Here is a 25,703-nt window from a genome sequence, read left to right as displayed (position 1 = left end):
ACACGAAAAAACTTTTTAAACTAAACATTTAAAAAATCATTTTCTCGGGCACTTCCGTAGACAGCCCAAACACCACCCCCTTCGTGCGCGCGCGCCAAGGAGGAGAGGGTCCTCGCGGGGCCGGAAACACGGAATGGGAACAAAGATGGCGGACCTCAGTTCCCCTCCGAAGCTGTTAGGGGCGCCTCCGCCGCCGGAGGGAGTGGGAGGAGGCCGTTGCTCCGAAATCTCCACCGAGCTCATTCGCTCCCTGACGGAGCTGCAGGAGCTGGAGGCTGTGTACGAACGGCTCTGCGGCGAGGAGGTGGGAGGGCTGAGCCTTTTTTCCTGGAGCATCCATGGGGAGCGGGCGTAGGAGCCGTCAGTCGGGGAGATCGGGGCTTGTGGGAAGCTCTCTTCTTGCCCAGGGAAACGAAAAAGCACCTCCTGGAGAAGCAGGGATGTAGTTGAGTGGTTCTCGGGACCTGCCATCTCCCTTCACTCAGTCTGATTGATGCCCCAAGCTTGTTTTCCTTGCTATCTGGGCGTACCGCCTCCCCCCACCTCCACCCCCCATTAATTTCCCTTTTTTAAGTGTCTCCTGCTCTCCGCGGGATTCAAATTAGATTGAGAGGATATGCCCATTCGCCTGGTTCTCAAAATAATAGGAACAAAGGTTTTCTTGCATTAGCTTAGCAGTTTCAAAACCATGCAATGCTTTCACCCTGTTATCTCATTGAAGCCCACACTCATTGCAAAATAAAGGTGGAGCGTTTTAAAGCTTCCTCTTGATTTGGGGAGTGTAACTTGAGCGTTTTACGCAGAGCTTTTTAGAAGCTTGAGGTTTAAAGAGCTGTGCACAGCTGCCTAATCTGGGGCAGGTCACTTCCTCTCTGGTGCCCCTGGCACCGTGTCAGGGGAGAGGGGCGTGGACTCGATTCTCGCCAGGATTTCTTTCAGCTCCTGGCGTTTTATCTATTTTCTGCCTCTCACGTTTCTGTGGCAACCTGTTGCTGTCCGTGCATTTTTAAATGCCATTTGGGTTCCTTGCCAGTCAAAAGCAAGAGATGTAAGCCCCGATCTAACAGTTGAGTAGCTGTTCCCTAAAACCAAACATTGAAATAAGGTTGAGCACCAAAGGCAGTTTCAGCCTTGTGGGGAGGGGCGGTAATTGAGGGAGGGGAGTCATTGACATCTTACTATTTTCAAGTATTAACGTGCACCAGCTCTCGTAGTTCCTGATAGGTTTTAAGCTTGCATTCATTGAGCCAATTGATTCTTTAGGAGAAAATTAAGTCAGTCTTAACAGACAGAACAGGGTTAGTCCTGAATGTGTATTTGATAACGGTCAAGGTGAAATTCCCATCTCGATCCTACTCAGACTATTCTCACAGACATGCATAGCTGATATGAATTGCTGTCGTTGAACCATAAGCCACAGACTTTATGTTTGTTATCTTGTTTGGCTCCCACAGCAGTCCCGTTTTTATTCCTATTTTAGGGGTGAAGGTTACATTAATTGAGGCAATGCAATAGGTGGCGTGGCTGAGAGAGAGAATTATACACTAGGAAGAGACTTTCTGTAACTGCCACTCTGGAAGTTTCATCTGTTTAGCCATTATATTTTAAAGGCTTCCCTGTGTTAGACGCTATGCTAATGATATTGAATAAAGGTTTGTTCTCACCTTTGTGGTGTTCATCTATTAGATGAAATAAGATATACATAATAATCATTATGCAGTGTGGTAACTGCAAAAATTAAGTATTGTTTGTTAATATCCTGGGGGCATTTAGTGGAAGGAAAGGAGACATTTGAAATGGCATTCATCCTTCAGCTAAGCGGTTGGGTTAGGTCACTCTTCTGATTCCTTCTGAGTATTCCAGTGACAGGATGCGTCTCTGTGTTTCAGAAAGTGGTGGAAAGAGAGCTGGATGCTCTTTTGGAGCAGCAGAACAGCATTGAAAGTAAAATGGTCACTCTCCACCGGATGGGGTGAGTCTTCCTCTCAGCAAGAGTTACTCTACAGCAGGGTCCGCTGGATACGTTATTTTTTTCCTCTCTGTTCTAAAATGCCAGTTGAGTGGGAAACAGGAGCATTATTTCATGGTGAAGTGAACACCGAAGGGTTTTCAAAGTGTCCTTGGCCAGCAGTACCAACATTAGCAACATCGCTTGGAAGCTTGTTGGAAATATAAATTCTAGGGCCCCTCCCCCAAACCTACTGAATCAGAAACTCTGGGGTGGGGGTTCTTGAATCTGTTTTTTTAATAAGCATACCAAAAGGCTCTGGTGCATCCCTGAAGTTTGAGAACTGCTGTTTTTACAAACGTCGTGTGTTTGGTAGTCATAAAAATTGCTCTTGGATATCATCCTCACAGATTGTTGGTTAATACATTTTATGCTCACTTGAAGAGGACATAGGGAAGATAAATTGTGATGGGGGAAAAATAAAGAGAGAAAAAAACAGTTGGGAAAATCTGTTCTCTAATTTTTTTTATATATATATTTTATTGATTTTGTACAGAGAGGAAGGGAGAGAGATAGAGGGTTAGAAACATCGATGAGAGAGAGTCATCGATCAGCTGCCTCTTGCACACCCCTTACTGGGGATGTGCCCGCAACCAAGGTACATGCCCTTGATCGGAATCGAACCCGGGACCCTTCAGTCCCCAAGCCGATGCTCTATCAATTGAGCCAAAGGGTTGCGGCTGTTCTCTAATTCTTTAAGGGTATCTTTAAAGTATAGGCCTGAGTTTATAGTAAAACACACTTTGGGGGGGTGGGCTGTTAATAGAGTGATTTAAGCTAAGAATTGGGGGGAGGTACAAAAGATGTAGAAAGACCTAGTCTCTATCTGCAAAAAGATTTTTCCTGTCTCTTACTACTATCTTCTGCCCTGTGCATACATGTGTGTTGACAATGTGTATCTCCAGTCCCAACCTGCAGTTGATTGAAGGTGATGCAAAGCAGCTAGCTGGAATGATCACCTTTACCTGCAACCTCGCTGAGAATGTGTCCAGCAAAGTTCGTCAGCTTGACCTGGCTAAGGTAATCCCATTATGCCGTTGATGTTTGAGTTAGTAGAAGACAGTAGAAAAGCCACCACACTAGAAATCAGAGCAGCACTATCCAATAGAAATCTAATGTAAGGGACCAAAACCAGACAAAGGTATCATAACAAAAGAAAATTCCAGACCAATTACTCTTATGAATATAGACAGACATTCTCAACAACATTAGCAAACAGAATCCAGCAACATATAAAAAGGTCCATACTATGCGCAAGTGGGATTTATCTCTGGAATGGAGAGTTGATTTCACATATGAAAATTAATGTAATATATCAACAGGAAAAGACAAAATATACATGACCATCTTACAGACTAAAAAAAAGTATTTTACAAAATTTAACACCCCTTATCAAACACTCAAAATATTTAGAATAGAAAGGAACTTACTCAGCCTGATAAAGGGCATCTATGAAAAACCCATAGATAATATACTTATTGGTTAATGACTGGTTGCTTTCCCCCTCAGATTAGAAAAAAACAAAGATGTCATGGTCTTGCTGCTTCTCTTCACCATCACACTAGAGGTTCTAGCCAGAGCAATTAGACAAAAATGAAATAAAAATGATTCAGATTAGAAAAAAAGATATTTAATACCAACCATATAAGTACTTTGAACTTTTCTTGTAGCCATTTTTAAAAAGTGAAACAAATAGGTGAAAGTCATTTTTGAAATATATTTTAACTCATTATATCCATGATATCATTTAAATGCTATGTAATTTCTATAAAATTGTAATAATGAGATATTTTATTTTTTTATTATTATTTTTTTTTAATATATTTTAATTGATTTTTTTTACAGAGAGAAAGGGAGAGATATAGAGAGCTAGAAACGTCGATGAGAGAGAAACATCGACCAGCTGCCTCTTGCACACCCCCTACTGGGGATGTGCCCGCAACCAACATACATGCCCTTGACTGGAATCGAACCTGGGACCTTTCAGTCTGCAGACCGACGCTCTACCACTAAGCCAAACCGGTTTCAGCAGAGTCTAAGTTCTTAAATCATTCCCAGCCTTGATTTGCCCTGTGAAATAGTGTAACTTTTCCTGATCTGTGTGTTCAGATTCTGAAAAAATAACTTACCACAAAACTAAGCCACATAGCCACATATTAAAGGTTATTTTTAAACATTCTTGCTCATTCTAGTAGCAAAGTAGTTTCCTACATTTTTCATTTACTTTATAACTTGGTTTACAATGTTACGTTTTAAAAATGGCAAATGTAAGCCAGATATAAATATGGATTATCACCCTGGCTGGGTAGCTCAGTTGGTTAGGGCCTTGTCCCATACACTAAGGTTGTAGGTTCAATCCCTGGTCAGGGCACACAAAAGAATCAACCAGTGAATGCATAAATAGATGGGACAACAAATCACCTCTCTCTCTTCCCCTTCTTCTCTTTCTCTAAAAGTCAGTAAATAAAAATATAAAAAATAAAAGCTGTTTGCTTGGTGTAAACAGCTTTTAAAAAAGGGAAAGAAAATATGGATTATCTCTGCACTTGCTTTCCTTAGTTGAATGATCTGGTCACATAAATTAAATTGCGTGATACTTACTTGTCAGTGGTTTTGATCATTAGCAATCACAATTTTGTGAGTTTTTATTTCCAGTGAGAACTGAAAAGGACCTATGGTTAAACAGATTCAGTCCCTGAATCTTTCTATCTTCTGAAGAGATGTTTTTGAGCACCAAGTCTTTTTTGCAGAACCGCCTCTATCAAGCTATTCAGAGAGCTGACGATATCTTGGACCTGAAGTTCTGCATGGATGGAGTTCAGACTGCTTTGAGGAATGAAGATTATGAGCAGGCTGCAGCCCACATTCATCGCTACTTGTGCCTGGACAAGTCAGTCATTGAGCTCAGCCGACAGGGGAAAGAAGGTCGGCATCCCGAACTGTTGATTTCTAGTTAACTTATAAGCATCAATAATCTGAACTAGGACACTCAAGCAGGAGAAGGGCATCTGTTGTTAGGAAATTTTTTTGTCTGGCAATAGACCCTCTATGGGGCCCACATTATCCCAGGGCAGTGTTGTTATTCCTATTTGATGGAAAAGGAAGTTGAATGCAGATCTGTTCTCTAGCCAGTGGGTTCTTTCCACTTGCCTACTTAAAAAACAAACAAACAAACAAAAAAACAATTTCTGCCCAGCCAGCAAGGCTCAGTGGTTGAGCATTGACCTATGAACCAGGAGTTCACAGATAGATTCCAAGACAGGGCACATGCCCAGGTTGCAGGCTCGATCCCCAGTGTGGGGAGTACAGGAGGCAGCTGACCAATGATTCTCATCATTGATGTTCATTTTCTCTCTCTCTCTCTCCCTCCCTTTCTCCCTCCCCCACTTCTTTCTGAAATCAGTAAAAATATTTTTTTTAATTAAATTCTTATCCTTGTATTCTGGGCCTTTCATAATCTTGACTCACCCTTTCTAGCCTTATTTCATGCTATTCACTCATGCATTCATTCATTGTGCAAATATTTATTGAGCTCCAAATGCCAGGGCACATACTAATATAGTTGACGTTTGAACAATTGGGGGTTACAGGCGTGCCAACCTTCCACACAATTAAACGTTCTAATATAACTATAGTACTATTTTAAATACTCTGCAATACTTTTTTTTTATTCTTTCTGTTTCTAATGCTCACTTCATAACTTTTGCCTGAAATGTATGTTCCTTTTATTCAGGTATCAAAACCCAGTCCGTCTTTGAGATGGGATGTCACCTTCCTTAGGAAGCCTTTTCTGATTACTTCAAACAGAAGTGTGACTTAGGGGCACCTTTATTTGTGATAGCTATCATATTCTGAATTTATTATAGTTATCTGTACACAAAGCTTCTCTCTTTCACTCAATTATAACTTCTATGACAATAGGATTATGGCTAATTCATCTCTTAGTCATTCACATTGCTAGTACAGTATCTTGCACACAGTAAATGCTTAATACATATTTTTTAATGAAAAGTGGTTCACAGTCCTGGCCAATTTTGCTTAGTGGCTAGAGTGTCGGTTGTTGAATTAAAGGGTCTTGAGTTCTATTCCCTGTCAAGGGCACGTACCTGGGTTGCATATTCAATCACCAGCCTGGTCAGGGCTTGTGCAGGAGGCAACTAATCAATGTGTTTCTCTTACATCAATGTTTCTCTCTCTCTCCCTTCCTCCCTTCTATGCTCTAAAAAGTCAATGGAACCCGGTTAGTATGGCTCTGTGGTTGAGCATCTACCTATACACAGGAGGTCGCACCTGCCCAGGTTGCAGGCTCCATCCCCATTAGAGGGTGTGCAGGAGGCAGTCAATCAATGTTGATATTTCTCATCGGTGTTTCTATCTCTCTCTCTCTTCCTCTCCCTTCCTTTTTCTCTGAAATCAATAAAAACATTTTTTTAACAAGTACTTTAAAAAAAAAAAGTCAGTGGAAAAAATATCCTTGGGTGAAGATTAAGAAACAAAAAGCAAAGTGGTGCACAGACTAAGTGGTATTAATTTTCACTTTCTCCCCATTGCACAGGGAGCATGATTGATGCCAACCTGAAATTGCTGCAGGAAGCTGAGCAGCGTCTCAAAGCCATTGTAACAGAGAAGTTTGCTGTTGCCACTAAGGAAGGGGATCTGCCCCAGGTGGAGCGCTTCTTCAAGATCTTTCCACTCCTGGGTTTGCATGAAGACGGATTGAGCAAATTCTCAGAATATCTTTGCAAGCAGGTATGGCCCCTGATTCTTGGCAGGATAATGGTATGGATCTCTGCCTACCAATTGGGAGTACTGGGTAGATGCAGTGTCAGTCGATAATTTCTTGCCTCTGGATGTGGCTCCCCTTTCCTGCTCTTTGCAATAGTCTGGCAGGACTGATGCATGCATTCCATTCAACATTTATCTATTTCCAGTCTACTGTGGGCCAGGCCTAGTCTGCACATCTGCCGATGCACATTTATTTCCAATAGACCAAGTGAAAGTATAGGAAAACTAAAATGCAAATTCTCTGACAGTTTGACTCATCCTTTTCAAACTGTCAGCCAGGAACTGACTTCTTTAAAGAGCGTTTTGAGTTGTTGGTCCTAAGTATGTCCTCTGACAGGATTGATCCACACTACCTTTTGGTGTATGGGACAATGCTCAAACCAACTGAGCCACACTGGCCAAGGCTTATGGTACTTTATCAGTAGTTTGCCATCTGGGACCTTGAAATGGCTTCTACTTTTAATCCTTTAAAAGTCCATTCAGCAGTCCCCAGATTCCTTGTCCTGCTCAATAAAACACCATTAATGATAACTTTGAATTACACTTTTAGGTGACTATTGAAATTGGGGCCTCTCTCCCTTGGCTACTGGCAGAACATATTTTTAAGCAAGAGAAAAGCATCATTTATACCTCTGAGTTCAAGTTCCTTGTCTTAGACAATCCAGAGTTCTCAGGGGAAACATGGGAAAAAGAAAGGCAATGGGAAATCTTTTTGGAAAACTGAGGTTAGCCTTTGGTCTGAAAAATATAGTGGATTGTCTTTCTTTTTTTCTTCAGGTTGCCAGTAAAGCTGAGGAAAACCTGCTGTTGGTACTAGAGACGGACATGAGTGATCGGAGAGCTGCAATCATCTTTGCAGATACACTCACTCTGCTGTTTGAAGGCAAGCCTCTCCCCACTCTAAGGAGATGGCAGACCTTATCCTAACACCTGCATCCTAGCTTTCCTCTCTCCCCCTAGCCTAATGCCTTTAACTTAATCCTGTAACTTACTGTATACTGGTTTATTGGAGAATTAACTTCCCAATTCAACATCAGATTAGCAAATATTAGTTTGATCCTCCCTAGCCCTCAAGTCCAAACTGTAAGAATAAATTTAACCCTTAAATACATTACTGGGAAGAGAGTGATACTGATTTTTAAAGATGTTTCTGTACAAATTGTCAATATAGCTTGGGAAATGCCTGCTGGTGTAACAAGAACAGAGCATATTTAACAGACAAATTTGCTTAGCAGATTCTAGCACTGACAAGAACCACTTGTGTTCATTTGGGGAGGTGGAACAACCACAAGGGTTGAGTTGACCCTGGGTCAGCCTTGGCTGGAAGGAAAGAGCTTCTTATATGAGAATAACATTTGGAATCCAACCCTCTTACTTTCTTCTCTCTAGGGATTGCCCGCATTGTGGAAACTCACCAGCCAATAGTGGAGACCTATTATGGGCCAGGGAGACTCTATACCCTGATAAAATACCTGCAGGTGGAATGTGACAGGCAGGTGGAGCAAGTGGTAAACAAGTTCATCAAGCAGAGGAACTACCACCAGCTGGTGAGCAGGGGAAGCTACAAGTGGTTTGGAAGCAGTGTTAACCAGGGACACCAAAAGGAATATATGGGGCGGGGAGGGGAGGGGGGCGGAGGAGATGCAGACAGAAGAAAAATAAAGGCTGAGTGCAGACTGGCCTGCAACTTGCCCATCAGGACTTGAGGTGTTGTCATGATGGTGACGGCCTCAGTACCTCTAGATTGAAGAGGACCTGGAAAAGGCTTCCTAAAAGGAACACAACTGAAACATTAAACCAGTTCTTTATCACAGAATGTGCACCTGTGCTTTCTAGTGATAAATGAGAATTTTGTGAAGATTCTAAAGTGTCAATTAATATGTCACAGGTTTCTCCTTAGTTCCCTTAAGTGCTAAAGGTAACATTTGCTTTTTCAGAACTTTTATTTCTCCATTCCTTTGAGCAGAGAGAATAAAGAGTAGGACTTAGAAATAGTAGTCCCATAGTCTCTAGACAGTAGTCCTTTGGCATACCACTAGCATTACTTTTAAATGCAGAAATATGTTGCTGCTAAGGTTCCAGTGAATATGCAAGAAAAAAGGGTCCTTGAACTTTCTGACTGTCGCCAAGATTGAATGGGGGAATACAGTCAAAAAATAAAAATAAATGCGATAATAGAGGTGAGCATTATCATCTAAATCAAAAGATCTTTGGCTCATCATTCTAAAGGCCTACTTTTGGCATGTCTGTTAAGCCCACTAACCGAACATTCTTGTATACCAGAAGTTTAGAGTGACCAGCAAACGGCAGATACAAGGAGGGTGGGGAAGAGCACTCTTACATGTGGTGTTTTGCAGTTTCGGCATGTCCAGAGCAACTTGAGAAATTCTACAACAGAGAAAATAGAACCAAGGTAACAATCCTCTTTTGTTCAGCCCGTAAGTGTTTGGTTTGGCAATCATGTATCATTCAGACACTACTCTGTTACAATGTGGTCTATGTTTTAAGAATACTTATCTGTGACTCTTAGTTTTCTTTAATTGACGATATCATACAAACAAAGGCACATATATAACCTATATGGTTCATAAAGAATAATCGACCATTACCAGTACTTTTGAAGTCCCCAAGTGACTCTCCTCCACCCCTCTCCCAAAAGCAACTACTACCCTAAAATTTTAAGCTTTTAATTTTTCTAATAAAAATAATACATGCTTATTAAAAGAAAACCCAAGCATAAAAATGTATTCATTCAATCAAATTTTTACCGAGTAGACATTATGTATCAAGCACTGGGAATATGGCAGCAAGCAAAGTGAGCAAAACAAACCTAATTTTTTCTTTGTGGCATCTCTGGTCTGTAGTGTTTACTATACGCCAAACATTGTTCTAAGCACTTAACAAATGTTTTGTCATTTAATCCAGGCTTTCTCAGCCTCTGTACTATTGGCATTTAGGCTGTGCAGTATAGGATATTTAGCATCCCTGACCTTCTCCCACTTGCTGCTGGTAACACCCTCCAGTTATGACCATCAAAAATGTCTCCAGACTCTGCCAAATTTTCCCTGGGGGATAAAATCACCCTTGGTTGAGGATCACTGATTTAATCCATAAACATTTTTTACAGATGAGGACACCAAAGCCTAGAGGGTTAAGGACTTACCCAGGATCATACAGCTAGAAAGTGGCCAAGCCAAGAAAAGAATTCAAGTAACCTGACTCTAGAGTTCATGCTGTTAACCACTATGATATATTAAGTGTAGGGGACAGGAGAATGTGCAATAAAGGGATGCAGACTAAGCTGATGAAGTTCAAGGAAAAATTCCTGAGACAATGACCTTAGATCTGAGACCTTAAATTTAATAAGTAGGAATAAGGTGAAGAGTGTTCCACGTAGAGCAGGGGAAAGTGTGTGTAAAAGTGTGTTTGAAAAAGTGAAAGAAGTGCAGAAAGTCGGAGAGAACCTGACATGAGATGAATCTGAAAAGGTTGTAAGAGTTAGGCCATTCCAGGTCTTGTATCCTAAGAGCTATAGAAATCTTGATTATGATATGACCAGATTTATGTCTTGAAAAGATTTCTTGGTCTTCAGTGGAAAATTAGTCAATTTGTGTATATAAACTGAAGCAGAGGGGTTCCACTTCATTTTTTAAAATACACAAATCAGTTATCCTAGCACAATTTATTGAAAAGACTATTCCTTTCCTATTGAATGGTTTTTATACTCTCCCTAGAAATCAGTTGACCATAAATGTGAAGATTTCTGGACTCTCAATTAATCTAAAGTTCTATCCTAATGTCAGTACAATACTGTTTGTTTTTATTTTTTGTTTTAATTTTTTCTTATTTCAGAGAGGAAGGGAGAAGGTGAGAGAGATTGAAACATCAATGATATTTTAATTGATTTTATTTTTTTTATTTTAATCAATAAAAAATGATATTTTTATTGATTTTAGAGGAGAGGGAGAGAGAGATAGAAACCTCAGTGATGAGAGAGAATCATTCATTGGCTGCCTCCTGCACATCTCCTACTGGGGATGGAGCCTGCAACCTTCAGTACCCACGCTGACGCTCTATTCACTGAGCAAAACCAGCCAGGACAGTACCACACTGTTTTGAATGGTGTAGCTTTGTAGTAAGTTTTGAAATTGGGAAGTGTTAGTCCTCCAACTTTTTTATCTTAGATTGTTTGGGCTATTCAGATGAATAGATGAGAGGGTGTGGGATCTCATCACAGCTAAATAAGAGGTTGGGAAGGTTTGTTTTCTCTCACATGAGGCATAGATCATTTTTACTCAAACTGCTGACAAAGACACACCTCCCAGTCTCTTATTTAGCCCTGGCAGGATTTTAGGGGCTCAGTGATTGGGGTGAAATTGTAAGTGGAATATGTGGTTCACAGCTCTCTCTGATTATAATTGGGTCAGCAGAGCCAGGATGACCATCTGGCACCGACCTGGACCCCGTGGGGAGGGGATGCATGGGAGTATGTTTGCCCTGAAGCTTTTCTGTCTGAAGGAACCCAGTGTCCTGCTTATTTCTTCTGCTGCATGTGTCTCAGGGAACTGGACCCCGTCTTGACTGAAGTTACCCTGATGAATGCCCGCAGTGAGCTGTATTTAAGCTTCCTCAGGAAGAGGATCAGCTCTGATTTTGAGGTGGGGGACTCCATGGCCTCAGAAGAAGTAAAGCAAGGTAAACTGCATTTCCCATATTCCTTGGGAGGGCCGGGGTATGGTTATTGTTGTTTCAGAGTTAAGCCACAGATCTCTTAATAAGGAAGTGATGGGTTAGTTGGTTTCTGGGGGTCTTTGGGCAAATTGACTCCCAGGAGAAAAATCTAGACTTAACTGAATTTAGAATTGGACTGGGCTTTTGAAGCCATCTAATTATTTCCCTCACACCATGCTTCCTTACCAGCTTCGGTTTAGGGACTGGAGTTTAAATAGGTGATATGTACACATGATAGATGGAGGGAACTTCATGAGGGAACTTTGGGAGTGATAGGACTATTCCAGTCTGGATTGTAGCAATTTTTGCAAAACTCTATCAAGTTACTAAAAAACATCATTGAGTTGTATACATATAATGGGTTAATTTTATGGTACATAAATTATATCTTAGTATAGTATTGAAGTACAATATTGAGAAAAGAGTATATAGTATAAAGGAAGAAACATACAAAAAGATTACATAGTGTAGCTCTAGGTGGTTTGGCTCAGTGGATAGAGCATGGGCCTGGGGACTGAAGGGTCCCTGGTTTGATTCCTGTCAAGGGCACATGCCTGGGTTGTGGGCTAGGTTACCAGTAGGGGGCGTGCAGGAGGCAGCTGATAAATGATTCTCTCTCATCACTGATGTTTCTATCTCCCTCTCCTTCTCTAAAATCAATAAAAATATATTTTTTAAAAAGAGTATATAGTGTAAAGAAAGGCTTTCACTATATCTCTCAGTACTCCCAGTCACAATTTTTGAAGGGATTAAATACTTGTACAAATAATACATGGCAATACTTGTACAAATAATACATGGCAATACTTGTACAAATAATACTTTTGTACAAATAATAAATAGTTATATGGCCCAGGTGGCAGTGCCTTGAATAGGTGTTTAAAGGAGGTTGAATTGGTGTTTGGGGCCTTATTTGGAATTTTGAGCCTTATTACTATTAATTATAACTTTTATTGTTCAGAGCTGTGCTGTCCAATGTAGTAACCTCAACCACTTATTAACAATTTAAATTGAATTAAAATGAAATAAAATTTTAAAATTCAGATTAGTACCCTAGCTTGTTTGGCTCAGTGGATAGAGTGTCCGCCTGCGGACTGAAGGGTCCCAGCTTCGATTTCGCCAAGGGCACATGCCTGGGTTTTGAGCTTGATCCCCAGTAGGGGTGTGCAAGAAGCAGCCAATCAATTATTCTCATTGATGTTTCTATCTCTCTCCCTCTCTGAAATCAATAAAAATTTGTTTTTTTTAAATTTCATATTAGCCACATTTCAATTCTTCAATAGTAGTTACCATATTAGACAACACAGATAAAGAACATTTTTATCATCACAGAAAATTCACTGGATTAGAGAATGAAATGTATTATACCCAATATATTTCATTCTTTGCCTTAGAAACTTACATCTTTTGAATTCTAAGGAAATAATGAAAAAGAAGTAAAAAGTGCTTTGTTCAAAAATGTTCACTATGATCTGCAATCACTCTGATCTCTAATTATCTCTAATGGCAAAAAGTTTGTAATAAACAACCCAAGGGTCTCAATATAGGAGAGTAAGTTTTTAAAAACATAGGCTCTACCTGGTAAAATATAGTCAATAAAAATAAGTAAGCTAAAAGAAGAGAACCGCTATGAAGAAACACTGAAAATACTTATAATTTTTAAAGCACAGTACAAAACTATCTATACTGTGATTGTAACCAAGTAAATCATGTACAGATTTGGAGTAAAGACTAGAAAGGAACCTGGAAAAGTGAAACAGGTTGACCTCTCTCCCTTGAGGAAGAAGAGTGAGTGTTCTTTCTTGGCTGTCCTCCAGAGCACCAGAAGTACCTGGACAAACTCCTCAACAACTGCCTGCTGAGCTGCACCATGCAGGAGCTGATTGGCCTGTACATCACCATGGAGGAGTACTTCATGAGGGAGACTGTGAATAAGGTGGGACAGAGTTCACATCCCTTGGAAACGGGCTTCCTGTCCGAGAAGCCAGGCTGAAGGGCGTGTCATATGTCCTGGTCTTGCTTTGCGTGGTTAGTTGTTATGCTTTGGCATTGTCAAGCGCTTCGTAGATCCAGGTGGGACTCCTTTCCCAAGGATCAGAAAAGAACACCTCACTCCTCAGGGCGTCTACTTGCCCCCTGCCTCCACGGTGGTATGTGGTGAGGAGTCTTGGGGACGAAGGGCCTCTCCTGATCTCTTACATCCCAGGTAATAGCTGTCCTCAAGGCAGAGGCCCTAAATTCTTAATTCCCTTTAGTGATCAGTAGGGAAAAGAGCTATTTTAATAAGGACTATCCACACCCAGCTGTTGACCAGGGTAAACCATGCGGGGGGAAATATGGACAAGGCATAGAAAAGGAAGCAGAGCCAGGGCCTGTTCCAGAACCAGCTCAAACCGTGACATGTAGAATTGGGTCACTGACTGGGTGCTTTGCCCTTTGGCTAGGCTGTGGCTCTGGACACCTATGAGAAGGGCCAGCTGACATCCAGCATGGTGGACGATGTCTTCTACATTGTTAAGAAGTGCATTGGGCGGGCTCTGTCCAGCTCCAGCATTGACTGCCTCTGTGCTATGATCAACCTCGCCACCACAGAATTGGAATCTGACTTCAGGTATCGTTGGTGCTCTGTCTCATTTCTAGGAGGCAGGAAGGTCCTAATCGTGATTGATTTCTGAGGCCTATTTGTTTCTTCCTTTCCCCCCTTATAATAGTTTAGTTCTATGCAGGATAAAACTTCTTATCCATAGCACAACATCTTTGGCTCCAGGCAGCTGTACAGCAGCCAAATACCTTATGGGCCGAAGTCAATGTTCCCTGCACTAGGTTGGAGAGGGCATTGCCCTCAGTCCTATGAAAGAGAACAGGCATTTCAGATGAAGGCAGCATTGTAATATTTACATAGTAACCACTACGCTGACTGCCTGCTCTTATTCAGTCCTAAAACAACCCTGTGAGGTAGGAGCTATTAGCTCTGTTTTATAGATGGGGAAACTGAGGCTTAAGGAGATTCCATTCCTTGTCAAAGATACCACACCTCATACATGGTGAAATATGGACGAGAGTCCTGAACTGACAGCTTTCATTAAGCTGAACTTTTAAGTTTGTTGGAGTTCAGTGGTGATACCTGAAAGCCTCATCTTGGTCTCTGTCGTAGCCTGGCTGCTCAAGGTCTCCTACAGTCATCTCAAGGATTGGTTATACTCTGCTGGGTCAGGATAGGGGGTCCTCTGGTCCTGCTGTCCCAGAGGCCAGATTGAGCGCTGTCGATCCCCATCCACCCCCATTTGCCATTCTGCCCCTAGGGACGTTCTGTGTAACAAGCTGCGGATGGGCTTCCCGGCCACCACCTTTCAGGACATCCAGCGTGGGGTGACGAGTGCCGTGAGCATCATGCACAGCAGCCTCCAGCAGGGAAAATTTGACACAAAAGGCATTGAGAGCACGGACGAAGCCAAGCTGTCCTTCCTGGTAGGTAGCCCCGCCAGCCGGCAGCCGGGTTAGTTTATCTGAGGAGGTAAAGCTATGACCTGTAAACTACAGTATAACCTTCATCTGGAGACTTTCCCTCTAGTGTCTGTGTAGAAGGAAAACTCCTTTAAGGACAGCTCATCTTAGAAGGTTCTGAAACCATTTCTTACTCAGGGGCCTGTCTCTGAGGAGCTTGATCCAGGACAGGCGCTGTTTCCTGCCTAAAGTCTGGGTGCTCAGCTTTCTGGAGTGTGCATTCACGAGAGCACTATGTTCAGGGACTCCACTTAGAGCTGGGCTTGCATTTGCCACAGGACCAACCAGAGTATGTGCCAAGCCTCCAGCCGGCTCCTCTGAGGACAGTCCCCAATACAGATGGGTGCCAATTCTTCAAGCCTACCAGGATTGCTTTTCTAGCACACTTCCCAGGCTTTCAACATCCTCAGAAAGGTGACCTTAGTAAAGCCCTTACCCTCCCAGAATGACAGATGTGATGAGGCAGTGAGTCTCCCAGTTGTGTGACAGCTGGTGAAGAAGAAACGGGGTAGGATGAAAGGATGTATACCACACTGAGAATGTAATGAGCCAAAAGCACAGATGAGTCCTGAGCTCACACCCAGGCTTCACTGGCTCTTGCTATCTTGGCATGAATGGGACAGCACTGTGAGAGGTCACTCTGCTCCACCCTTACATCGGCCAAACTCTAGTCTTCTTGGATCCTGAGGGTCAGAGGCTGAAGGGAACATCCAATAGCAGAGCTCTCAATCAGCACGCAGACTATGAACACCCTTGGGTTGGATGTAAAAGTGTATGTATGGTTGTTGTTTTTTCTGGAAGCAGGGACCTTCGCTTTTCAGATTCTTAACTTCCAAAGAGTTCAGAGCTGTTACTTTCTCAGACAGAAACCTAAACATGTTAATACCTGCCTGTCTCTATACCAGGGAACCCACAGTAACTAGTCCTCAGACAGATATGGAGGCTCTTTAGGAAGCCCCACTCTTCCTGTCGTGGAAAATATGTTCCCTGGGCGCGGGTTCTGTCCATCTGGAATGTCATGGTTGTTGCCAATATATTCAGAGAAACTGTTGCCTCTGGGTATGGTGCCTTTGGCAGCCAGCTTCATATGATCATGGATTAACTTAAATTTCCGTTTTGTTTACATTCCATTTCATTTTTTACAGAACTTATTTCATTCTTTCATTTCTCTGCTCAGAAACAACTCCTTGCTACCTACCACAACAAAGCTAGCCATCTTTGCCTGGTGGTTTGTTGAAGGCCCTCTGAATCTCACCCATTCTGCCCCTCTAGTAGTCCTGTTTTCCACCACTCAGCTCCACAGTCCCCAATAGGCTAATGGCTATGCGTTTGTGCATTGGCTGTTCCCTCCCATTCAGACAGTTTCATTATTTGAGGGCCCAGAAAATAAGGCCAATAAGAAAGATGATGCTAAAAAGAATGAAAGAAAAAAAGGTGATGCTAAGTCCTGGCCGGATAGCTCTAGCTCAGTTGGTTAGAATGTCTGTCGCCCTGAGTTGCAAGGTTGTAGATTTGATTCCCGATACAAAAATCAATCAGTCAATGCATAAATAAGTGGAACAATAAATCAATGTTTCTTTTTCTCTCTCCCTCTTTCCCTCCCTCCTTCCCTCCCTTTCTCTCTCAAAAAATAAAAAAATAAGTAAAAAAATAAAAAACAAGAAGTAATTCTGAATGCTTGGTGATAGGATTCTAGTTTTTCTGACACCAGGTACTTAAAATGTCACCATTCCCACCACAGGGCCTATTTCTGTGTCACCTTGATTCATTTGGTTGTCAAGATTAAATCCCCAACGGAGCTGACATATCATTCACCATGAGCCGGGATAAGCCCAGTGAGTCCTTCTTACAAGGGCTGTTGGTACAAGGAAATTTTAAAATCAATACCATTTGAACCCAAATCCATTTCCCCCTCATGACAGATTGGTGCCTTTACATGCCTTAGAAACGTTTATGTTGTCCTCTTAATCCTTGAGTAGTCATGACAGTGCAGTTAATTCCCTAGAACTGGTGATGTTAGCAGCCTTGTGTGTGGCATGCTAATGTAAGGCCTGACGTCCATCACAGTGGAAGCAGCCTTAGCACTGCCAGCAGCATGACCTTCCAGTACTGCTGCAGGGCACTGATAAGGAGAGCGTTCTCAGGAGACCAGAGGGGTGGCCTACTCTCAACCTCCTGAGGTTCTGGGAGTCTTCTACCTTGAAATCCTGAAGCTCCTGACTTTATCTCTTGAAAACTGGTTCCTCTCTACATCACCTTTGCCTTCCTGGCCATGTCACCAGCATACCAGTTCAAAGGCTATATGACCCTCTCAAATTTCTATCTCTGCCCCACACAGCCTCTAGGTGAGTATTCCCAACCCACAGCTGTGCTCATGTGCCATTCACTTGCTTTAAATAATCCTCAGTGTCCCTCCCCATTGTCCACAGGACAGCAGACACCCAAGTGCCAGTCTGACTTTACCCACCTCTTACCATTTTCCCACACTTGTCTGTGCACTCACTCTGCTGATCCCCAAATACCTTCTGGAGTTTTCTGCCACTCTGCATTTGCTTATGTTATTTCCTCTCTGTTCACTCATTCAACAAATATTTATTGAGAAACTGTCTTCAGTTCTAGAGCTGCACTAATACAGTAGCTACTAACCACATGCGGCTATTTAAATATAAATTTTAAGGGTACAGGGAAATAAATGGTGATGAAAAATAAATAAATAAAATGAACTTAAATTTTCTTTTCTTTTTCTTGTGAATTTAAATTTTAAAATCCATTTCCTAAGTTGCACTAGCCACATTTCTAGTAGCTCAATAGAGGCTACCATACTGGACAGTTCAGATTTCTAACATTTCCATCATCAGGAAATTTATGTTGCACAGTTTTCTACTAGAGACACAGTGGTAAAGAAGACACACAAGGTCCCTGTCTTCAGGGAGCTGTCATTCTAGTGAGAAAGGCAGGCAAGAAACAGACATTATCGGGTCATCCTAAGTACCCTTAAGAATATACCGAACTCACCGGGACCGGTTTGGCTCAATGGATAGAACGTCGGCTTGGGGACTGAAGGGTCCTGGGTTCGATTCTGGTCAAGGGCATGTACCTTGGTTGCGGGCATATCCCCATTGGGGGGTGTGCAAGAGGCAGCTGATCGATGACTCTCTCTCATCGATGTTTCTAACTCTCTATCTCTCTCCCTTCCTCTCTGTATAAAATCAATCAAATATATTATAAAAAAAAAAAAAAGAATATACTGGACAGCGGGCATGGGGGCTGGTACTCAGTCATCTCCTGTCAGAGTTATGTTCCAGCCTTTTAAATTCAGCTCAGCCAACAACTCTGCCATGGAGCTTCCCTGGAAGGGCTCAGACCAAAACGTTTGTTCTTTCCTCAAGATGGCCATAGCAGTCCGTGCCTTAATTATCACTTTGTCGCGTGCTGGCTTTTATGATTGGTATTTCTGCACCTCTCTTAAAGGTCCGTTGAATTATGAGAGGAGTCCTTGGCTCTAATCCGGCTCTAGCTCTGTGGTCTGTCACTCTCCGAGTTCCTGTCTCTTTACCCTGCTTGCTTTTTCTTCACAGTGTTTATCACTACCTGACATGATAAAATACATACATTTACTACCAGGCTTCCCTTCTGGAATGTAGATTCTGTGAGGGAGTGCCTTCATTTTGTCTGTTTTGTTAACTGCTTTCTCCCTGGTGCCTAAGTCAGTGTGTGGCAGGTGGCCAGCGCTAGGTAAATATTTGCTGAGTGGATTCTTGACTGGCCTTGGTGAACCATTTCATCCTCTGAGAAGTTCTGCCCCTGTCTGTGAGCTGGCTCGGTAATACTTGTTTTGAGAGGGTATTTGTATGAGGAAGTGCCTCCTCGGTGCCAGGGCTCAGGAAGGGTTTCTTTAATGAGTGTCAGCCTTTGCATCACTGACCTGCAGCTGGAGGTTCGAAGCCTCAGCATATCTCCCAGGCCAGTGTGCCTAAACGTGGAGAAAAAAGACCTGAAACCTTGGGTCACTGCCTCTGAAGTCAGGTTGGCTTTGCTGCCTTGGTGTCAGGGCCAGGAAAAGAGCAAGCGGGCTCACTGTTCTGCCCAACCTGAGAGCAGAGGGCCCTGCCTGATGACAGCCCTCAGCCCTCATCTGAGCCTCGGAGTGCAGCCGTCAGCCAGTCTGGCGCTGGAGTGAGTACAGACACCAGTGAGCAGGAAGTCACACTCCTCTCTCCTCATCTCCCAGGTGACTCTGAACAATGTGGAAATCTGCAGTGAAAACATCTCTACTCTGAAGAAGACGCTGGAGGTACAGAGGAATTGCCTACAGCTTTGAGCCACTGCAGTCCCCCTGGGAGGGAGCCCTGCGCACTGAGCCAGTCTCCTTCCGAGCACTGGAGGGCTTCACTGGTGTGTGACCAGATGAAGAGCTCGGGCCCAAGATCTGGGAGGTCAGAAGTCAGATCAGATCTTCCCGCACGTACTTAGCATGTGACCTTGGACGAGTGTCTTAACTCTCAAAGATTTAGGTCTCTCATCTATTAAATGATGCCCTACTTTGGGTTTGTTGGGTGGCATAATTAAAAAAACAAAACAAAACAAAAAAACCCACAAGGTTGAAAACACTATAAAAATGATAAATGTAAGAGATTAAGATGAGATAGACTCACCAAAGCTGGTCATTGTTACTATTTTTTAAAGGAAGACTGCATGGTATATTGAATATTGTTTGCACTTGGAAGTCAGATACCCCTGAGTTCAAATCTCCACTTGACCACTAACCAGTAGTGCAGCCTAAGGCAAGTTCTATGTACCCTCCCAGAGCTTCAGTTTTCTCATTTGTAAATCAGGGAGAGTGATCTCTGCCCCCCAGGGTGGTTGTGAGAATTGAACTAGATAATGTAAAGCACCTGGTACGTGAGAGGGATGAAATAACAGTAATTATATTAATAGTTACATATAATAGCATGGAGCAATCACCTTAAGTATTAGAAGACAAGGTGCCCAACTCTGCCTCTGGGGAAGGAGGGAGGCCAAGGCCCTTCTCCCTCATGGCACTGGTACTTGGCTCCGCTGCAGAAGCACAAGGCTCCACCGGCATAGGGCTGGGCAGGCTGAGGAGGCTGGGGGTCAGCCCCCGGAGAAGAGGGCCCAGGAGCTGATGGGGTTTCTGAGGGGCTCGGGGAGTACAGTCAGATGGGATTGACAGTAGTACTGTAAACTGGACTAGATTGTGAATTTATCCCAAAAGAGGCTTTAGAATTAGATAAAATAAGAATGATATAAAGTACCAATAGCATAGTCTTATCACATTGCATGTATTCTACAAGGTAACTGTCTTCATTGTTTCTGAGCCATGGCATCTTATATTCCTGACTTTATCTTTTACTTAGTCTGTTAGATTTTGAAACAAAATTTTAGGAAATGTCAGACATTCAGAACTGAACTGGTAGAATTAGCCAAGTGAAAGAAAAAGGATAGCAAAAATCTAAAGACAATTCCCATAAACCCTACCCCCTTTGGATTTGGATTTCATGTGTGTTCTTAATCCATGAGGTCAGGCGGCATGATGTCCGTCTTACAGATGAGGTTGAAGAGCTAACAGTAAAGATTGGAGCTGCTGTGGGAATGGAGGGCCTCTGCCCTCTAGATCAGTCCCTTTATAACTCCCACAAGGCTGCTCCTGCTGTAGCCAAAACAGCACAGACCTCCTAAGGAGACTACAAGCAGTGTGGGCAATGGCAACCCAAACATGGTGAGCGCCAAGCAGCTCCCCCTGTGGAGCTCTGTGCACCGGAGCTATAGTGTGGGGATTCGAAACAAGTGCTCTGAAGCTAGAATTCCCACCTGGAATCCCAGCTCTTCAACTGACTGTTGTGCGGCTTTAGTTACAAGTCTCTGTGCCCCAGTATCCTCATCTGTATAATAGGGTTGTAATAGTATTTCATAAGATAGACACTTTAATTAATAAAAATAAAATGCTTAGAACAAGGCAAGCAGTTAAATCTTAGCTCTATTCATGACGATCCCCGTTGGGCTGCCAGACTACAGTATTTTAAAATCAGAAATGTAACAATAGCTACTATGTCCTTAGTGCCTGCTATGTGCCAGGCTTTGGGCTAAGCACTTTGTGCATCACTTCATCCAACTCTCACAACCACCAAGGAAGCGGGATTTGTGTTCTTATTTTACAGAGAGTAAAATTAAAGCTCAGAAGCTAAATCACTGACCATGGTCACTCAACTAATAGGTGGCTATACCAGGAATTGAACCTAGGAATGTCTATCTCTAAAGGTATGAAAAGATATCTGGTTTTTGTGTTTCTTATTCACACCTCCTAACACTGGTCCCCCCAGATTACAAAGGAGGAAGTGGGAGTCAAGTGGCTATAGAGTCAAGTGAGGACAGAATCTAGGTTTCTGAAACCCACTCAGAACTCTTGTCTAGGATCAGCCTTAGCTGTTCCCAGAGAAGTCTAGAGTGGGAGAAATGGCTGTTTGCAATGATCCTCCCTCCCCACGCCCGTGGCCCTTCCTTAGAAGCCTGAAAACTGGGTGTTCTCTCCTAGAGTGACTGTACCAAGCTGTTCAGCCAGGGCATTGGTGGGGAGCAGGCCCAGGCCAAGTTTGACAGCTGCCTTTCTGACTTGGCCGCCGTGTCCAACAAATTCAAAGATCTCTTGCAGGTAAGCCCCAGGTTCAGCTACTGGCTGAATCCTCTGCCTGCGTGGCTTGGAGAAGATTGTTACTGGCTTACTATGGACCCTGTGTAAAAAGAAACAGAAAGAAGCCGAAACCAGTTTGGCTCAGTGGATAGAGCATTGATCTGCAGACTGAAAGGTCCCAGGTTCGATTCTGGTCAAGGGCATGTACATTGGTTGAGGGCACATCCCTGGTGGGGGGTATGCAGGAGATGGCTGGTTTCTAGCTCTCTATCCCTCTCCCTTCCTCTCTGTGAAAAGTCAGTAAAATATATTTTTTTTAATTAAAAAAAGAAACAGGAAGGAGGGGTGAGGAAATACCATGCAGCCACTGAAAGTATGTGATCCCTGAGACTAAAGACCCCATTGGTCTTTCAGCGGTGTGATTATCACTGGCCCTCAAACCCAGAATCTGCACTTGGCTCCACTGTGCCAAGAGCCCTCTGAAAGGTGCTCTAAGGATATGGAACCACATGGTTGCTTAGATCTGCTGCTTGGCCTTAGTCACAGGTGCTGCATAGTACTGAGCACTCAAATCTCTTCCTTTTTCTTTTTAATAAAAAATTTGTAATTAATTTCAGAGAGGGTGGGCAGAGAGAGAGAGAGAGAGAGAGAGAAACATCAATGAAAGAAATACCTATTGGCCTGCCAGGGATGGAGCCTGCAACTTGGGCCTGTGCCCTGACCTTAATCAAACCAGCAACCTCTTTGTGTATAGGGCAGTGCTCAACCTACTGAGCAACACCAGCCAGGGCTAGAAATCTCTTGAGAGTGTACACCACGCATGTCAAACTCGCGGTCTGCAGGCCCCATGTGGCCCACAATTAATATTTTTTCAGCCCAGCCATTATAATGTTATGTAAGAAACAGTTTAATAAGATTTTTGTAACTTAATTTTTACAATATCCTGTTTTTCATAATTATTAATACCAAATTACAACGTTCTCTAATGACTGATTATTATAATTGTGTCATTACACTTGCACGCCTTACTTGCAGGCACACCATTTCTCTCCACTAATACTAGCAGCAAATATTTTAGCAGCCGATTGCCCCATCATTAGTCTTGGACTTACTTGTTTGGTATGCGCAACAGGAAATATTTTGCTCTCGGAGAACAAGAAAAATAGGTTTATTTGCATTACGCTTATTAATTTGTGCAGTTATTTTGTATCTGATAAGTAAATGTTCAAGAAAAAAAATTTAATTTTTATTAAAATTTTCTATTAATTTATTTTAACAATTACTCATTTATTTCAGTCCTTTGTATTTAGCATGTCTCTAAGGAAATAAACCTACATTTCTATGAAAAGTGAAGCTTTTGTTTTTTTGCGGTCCATATAAACTTAAACCTTGTTTATTTGGCCCGTGTTAGCCTTAGAGTTTGACATGCTTGTTGTACACACTGGCCTCTAGGCCTTATCTCTGGCCTGGACTGAATTGGCACAGATCTGGAAAGGAACTGGTGTTCCTGGCCTCTTTTATCAGCATTATCTGTTACACTTCAAACAAGGCCTGCAGATAGTCTCAGAGCTGGAAGAATGTCCTGGCAGTGGAGGACGGAGCTGGAGAAAGGAAAGGAGTGTGTGTGTGGGAGGGAGAGGAGAGTGCCTTCTGGGTCTGATACTTGTACTTTGCAGGAAGGGCTGGCAGAGCTAAACAACACAGCAATCAAGCCACAGGTGCAGCCTTGGATCAACACCTTTCTCTCTGTTTCCCACAACATTGAGGAGGTAAGTCTGACCACAGGCAGCCATCAAGCTCAGTTACCTCTGGTTCCCCTCCCCAGCTGGAGGGCAGTGGAACTGTCTAAACAGACTAGTCTAGTCCTCACACACTTCTCAGGCCCACTTCCCTCGCCCCCATAGCCTGGGTTCCTCCCAAGAAACAGGCTGTTCCTGTAGTCAGAAGGGTTCAGAAAAACATTTAAAGGGAGTTTGCCTTGACCTGACATATGGTCTTATTGAGGTTCTTTTTTCTTTTCTTTTTTTTACCTAAGGATTTTATTCCTAAAGAACAGGGAATCTTCTTTCTGCCAAGAGCCGTATTTATAACTTCATTCGTGGGCCATACAAAATTATCAACTTAAAAATTAGCCTGCTATATTTGGCCAAGCATTTAATTAACTCACCCCTAATGCCTTAGCAAGACCAGATTAAATGATTTCTTAGGCCTTATAGGATCCACAGGCCAGACATTCCCCACCCCACCCCTGCTACAGAACATGAAGCAGCAGTCACTGCCAGTTGCGATGTCCAAGCTGGTTTTAAGGCGGAGCCAGAAGCTACCAGGGAAGGAGAACCTCTTCTGTTAGAAGGTGGAAGTGGGTGGGGCAAATGGTTCTTGAAAATGCCCCCAGTGACCCGTCTTGCTTCCTAACAACAGGAAGAATTCAATGACTATGAGGCCAACGACCCTTGGGTGCAACAGTTTATCCTTAACCTGGAGCAGCAAATGGCTGAGTTTAAGGTGAGCAGGGGCTCTAGCAACCAGCTTATGGAATTACCCACATCTGCCCAAATCAGCAGCCTGCGGGGAACCCTGAAAGCCCTCCCTCGCCCCAGCCTGTAGAGACACTCCTTGGTGGCCTACCGCCCCAAAACTCTGCTGTGTAGGCAGAGGGATGGGTGGGCTCCCGCTGATGTCTGGCCTCTGTGTGTAGGCCAGCCTGTCTCCAGTCATCTATGACAATCTGACCAGCCTCCTGACCAGCTTTGTTGCAATTGAATTGGAGAGAGTGGTGCTGAAATCCACCTTCAACCGGGTAAGGTCAAGGGAGGACAGGCCCCCAGCTCTGTTTCTCCTTTGAGGAAGGTGGGGCCTGACATTTGCATCCTTGAACAGTGACTGGGCTTCTGTTCCCCTGCAGCTGGGTGGTCTGCAGTTTGACAAGGAGCTGAGGTCACTCATTGCCTACCTTACCACGGTGACCACCTGGACCATCCGAGACAAGTTTGCCCGGCTCTCCCAGATGGCCACAATCCTCAATCTGGAGCGGGTATGTGGGGCCCCTCAGCCTAACCGGGGAAAGGTGTCTGGGAAGAGAGCATAGACCACATTTGGATGCCAGCCACTCCACCACCATGCCAGCATCCCAGCCCTGCCAGGAACTCTCTTCCTGGGCTCTACCGTTCTGAACCTGGTGCAGCCACGGCCTTCCCTCAGGATCGCCCCCTCCTGGCTGACTTGGCTCTGCTCTTCCCACAGGTGACTGAGATCCTCGATTACTGGGGCGCCAACTCTGGCCCGCTGACATGGCGCCTCACGCCTGCCGAAGTGCGTCAGGTGCTGGCTCTGCGCATAGACTTCCGCAACGAGGACATCAAGAGGCTGCGCCTATAGCCGCAGGGGGAGCCCACCTGCCCATCACACGAAGTGGCCACAGCCAAGGAGCTGAGCAAGGCTGTCGGCATGAGGAGAGCTCCGACCGCCCAGACTGTTCCACCATTGGCAGCAGGGAAAAAAGGCACTGACCCACTCCGCTCTGCACTCCGACCGAGCGGGTGGTGCTTTGGGAGTAGCCTCTCCCCACCAAGGGGTGGGTCTCCCTGGGCTGCTAATTGGTGGGCAGGTCAGCGCAGGCCAGCCTTCTCCACAGTGGTCATGCTCTCCCCCGGACACTGCAGCAGACAGACTGCCGGCCCTAAAGGATTTAGGTGCATCCGGGGACCTAGAGGATTAGATTTACTCCGCGAAGAGGATGTGATGATACGTCCACTCTGATTAAAGAGACCCCTCGGAGAAATGCCAGTGTGCTGTTTTCAGGGAGGGCTGGGTGCTATAGGGTGCTAAAGACAGGTGTGCCAGTTGCACTGAAACGTGAACGCAAAAGCCTCAAGCCTCAGCCTCCCACACCCAGAGCGGCACACAGCTCCTGCCAGGACCCCCCTGACCCTGGACCCTCAGCACCAGCAGCTGGATCGTCCCCAGGGCAGTTTCCCACGGTGCCAGGGGAGGTGGGAATTCCTCCTGGCAGGAACAAAGGAGCTC

General features: G+C 43.8%; 1 protein-coding gene across 1 annotated transcript; it reads left to right on the top strand.

The window, feature by feature from the left end:
* The first annotated feature begins 109 nt into the window (after positions 1 to 109).
* COG4 (component of oligomeric golgi complex 4) lies at positions 110 to 25,458 on the top strand. Its single transcript, XM_036441059.2, has 19 exons — positions 110 to 304; positions 1,890 to 1,972; positions 2,914 to 3,028; positions 4,759 to 4,933; positions 6,564 to 6,757; positions 7,571 to 7,676; positions 8,183 to 8,340; positions 9,151 to 9,206; positions 11,355 to 11,488; positions 13,342 to 13,460; positions 13,969 to 14,135; positions 14,827 to 14,992; positions 19,260 to 19,322; positions 21,582 to 21,698; positions 23,354 to 23,446; positions 24,099 to 24,182; positions 24,376 to 24,477; positions 24,583 to 24,711; positions 24,921 to 25,458. The coding sequence occupies exons 1-19, from the start codon at positions 134 to 136 to the stop codon at positions 25,053 to 25,055; spliced, it is 2,367 nt and encodes a 788-aa protein (XP_036296952.1). The 5' UTR covers positions 110 to 133; the 3' UTR covers positions 25,056 to 25,458.
* The last annotated feature ends 245 nt before the right edge of the window (positions 25,459 to 25,703 follow it).

Source organism: Pipistrellus kuhlii, unplaced genomic scaffold (genome assembly GCF_014108245.1).
Source record: "Pipistrellus kuhlii isolate mPipKuh1 unplaced genomic scaffold, mPipKuh1.p scaffold_m20_p_17, whole genome shotgun sequence".
Lineage (NCBI taxonomy): Eukaryota > Metazoa > Chordata > Mammalia > Chiroptera > Vespertilionidae > Pipistrellus > Pipistrellus kuhlii.
The sequence above is the reverse complement of the archived record's forward strand: the minus strand, read 5'-3'. Positions and strand labels throughout refer to the sequence as shown.